The sequence below is a fragment of the Triticum aestivum genome, chromosome 5D, assembly GCF_018294505.1.
Source record: "Triticum aestivum cultivar Chinese Spring chromosome 5D, IWGSC CS RefSeq v2.1, whole genome shotgun sequence".
Taxonomy (NCBI): Eukaryota; Viridiplantae; Streptophyta; class Magnoliopsida; order Poales; family Poaceae; genus Triticum; species Triticum aestivum.
Genome location: NC_057808.1, coordinates 9,405,658 through 9,408,384, shown reverse-complemented (window position 1 = coordinate 9,408,384; position 2,727 = coordinate 9,405,658). Strand labels below are relative to the sequence as shown.

The window sequence follows — 2,727 nt, the reverse complement described above, 5'->3', positions numbered from 1 at the left end:
CCCCTCCCATAGATGGGTTCTTGGCCGGAGCCCCCCCTCCCAGGGGGCCTATATAAAGGGGGGGGAGGGAGGGCAGCAAGACCACAGCCTTTGGCGCCTCCCTCCTCCCCTGCAACACCTCTCCCTCTCGCAGAAGCTTGGCGAAGCCCTGCCGAGATCCTGCTACATCCACCACCACGCCGTCGTGCTGCTGGATCTCCATCAACCTCTCCTCCCCCCTTGCTGGATCAAGAAGGAGGAGACGTCGCTGCTCCGTACGTGTGTTGAACGCGGAGGTGCCGTCCGTTCGGCACTCGGTCATCGGTGATTTGGATCACGGCGAGTACGACTCCATCAACCTCGTTCATTGGAACGCTTCCGCTCGCGATCTACAAGGGTATGTAGATGCACTCATTTCCCCTCGTTGCTAGTATACTCCATAGATGGATCTTGGTGATGCGTAGGAAATTTTAAAATTCTGCTACGATCCCCAACATCAACTAGTTCAACTTGAGTCAAGAAAGGCACTAGAGGTGGCGAAAATGCCATCAACGGAAGCAGCTCGGAAAAACCACAGAAAAGAAACGGCGGTTCGTAAAGGCACTAGAGGTATGTAAACCGGTTTCTCAAAAAGAAGAAGGCGTTCCCAAAGGTTTTTCTTATGGCTGGTGTAATTACTGTTTCACATCATGCATCATTCCACAACGTTCTTCCCAGAAAGAATGGTGAAAGCGCCATCACCGAAATGAGCTTGGAAAAAGCAACACAAAAGAGGCAGTGGTTCGTAAAGACACTAGGGACGTAAATTGATTTCTCAAAAAAGGAGACGCAAACCACAATGACTACCTCGCGGTCTATGCTTCCGACGACGACTCGCCACCACCACCATCAGAAACAGACATAGATGAGCATATATAAAGCCGCCATGGGCGTATGTACCCATAGGAGAATAATCGATCGATACTCAACAAAATTAATATATGGCGCATCATCGCTTTCATACATATATACACACACATTCTCTCGCACACACATACACAAAGGGAGGGAGGGGAGAGAAGAATGATGAGACAATGAGGACAAGCATATGTGCAACTCGTCCACCAACTTTCGGCCGGTGAGCAAGGAATTATATTTAGAGAGACAAGCATGAGGGTGACAGGTGCCAAACATGAGGAATAAGAAGGACACAGAGAGAGAGACGATGGATACATCCATCCAGTAATCAGCCAACAGATCGATAGCAAAGCTGCAGCACTAGCTACTAAATCACAGAGACAACAATAATTGAGATCCAGCGGCGAGCGGAAGAGCATCTCATGCTCGCTGGATCGATCCTGGCCGTCCGTTTCCGATCAAAGGGAGCGCAGAAATCGGCGATGTTCGAGCAGCAGCATGGATCAAGCAGCAAGTACGTTTTTTGGTGCCATTTTCCGTACACAATTTCTTGCTTTTATATATCAAGGATCATGCATAATAGCTTCTTATGGGTTTCGATTAATAGCAGCCCGTACGTTCGTCGTTCGTTCGTTCGATCGATGTTGCACCAGCAGGTCAAAAAACATCTTCTCGTGCGCCCGCGCCGTGCCATGCGCTACCGGATCAGCGAGGCGAGCGCCTGCATGTCCAGGGCGCCGCCGGAGGCCGACGCGGCGGCGTAGAGCTGCCTGAGGGCGAGGGCCTGGCGCGCGGCGTCGAGGCGTCGGCTCAGGGCCTGGCCCTGGGCGCGGAGGCGGGCGTTGGCGAGCGCGACGAGCCCCGCGCGCGCCCTGGCGACCCGGAGCTTCTCGGCGAGGTGCCGGTTCCCGGCCCGGAGCGTGGCGGCCGCGGCGCGCTGCTCCTCGAGGTGCCGCTGCTTGCGCGCGCGTGACCGGCGCGCCGACTCGCGGTTGGACACCTTGCGGCGGAGCCTCCGCTCCCTGTCGCCGTCGTCTGGTCCGGCGACGGCGACGGTCCCCGCCGATCCCGACGACGTGCCCTCCTCCGGCGACGACGTGGTCATGGGAAGATCCGGCGACAGCGCACCTGGGGTCAGCAGGCCGCCCTCCGACGGCGACGACGTGTCCATGGGTACTTCCAGCGGCGACGGGGCAGCGGGGCTCAGCAGGCCCGCCTCCGGCGACGACGTGAGCATGGGAAGAAGATCCGGCGACGACGACAGAGCCGGCACGGGGGACGTCTGCGTCGGAGGCGGCGCGTCGAGGCCGGAGGCGAGGTGGGCGAGGAAGGCCTCGAAGTCGAGGTCGACGTCGGAGAGGGCCATGGCAGTGCACTAGCAGTTGGCTAGGGGCAGAAGCGTCACAGCGTAACCTGGAGTGTGCTGTGCGAGTGGCGGGAGAGGGAAAAGGGAGGGAGACAAGTGTAGGAGGGCCCTATTTATAGCCCGTTTCGGAGAGACGGGTGGCGGGCTGGCACATTGGGCCCACCTCCTTTTTTTTCCTTCTCGTGGACGTCCCGCGTGGGCCCACGCGCCTCGGTAGCGAGTGCCCACTGACGATGAGCTTTTTTCCTTTTAGAAAAAAAAAAGTCGTGCCGATGGTGGTGCGTTGTCGATCGATCTCGACGTCGAGGTAGCAAATCTTTTTGCTGCTAATTAATTTATTGATTGCCACTCGATGGTCACAAGGTTAAATACTCTGACAACAACGTAGTTTGCCTGCTGTGAACCAGCTAGCTCGACTGAGACTTCCGATTCGTTAATTAATTACCTCACGGCACTTGAGATTCTTTTCTTTCGGCCTTGTAGAA

General features: G+C 56.3%; 1 protein-coding gene across 1 annotated transcript; it reads right to left on the bottom strand.

Moving 5' to 3' along the window:
* Window positions 1-904: 904 nt before the first annotated feature.
* Window positions 905-2,320, bottom strand: LOC123119100 (ocs element-binding factor 1). Its single transcript, XM_044538775.1, has one exon. It carries the CDS (start codon window positions 2,240-2,242, stop codon window positions 1,574-1,576), a length of 669 nt encoding a protein of 222 aa, XP_044394710.1. The 5' UTR covers window positions 2,243-2,320; the 3' UTR covers window positions 905-1,573.
* Window positions 2,321-2,727: the final 407 nt, after the last annotated feature.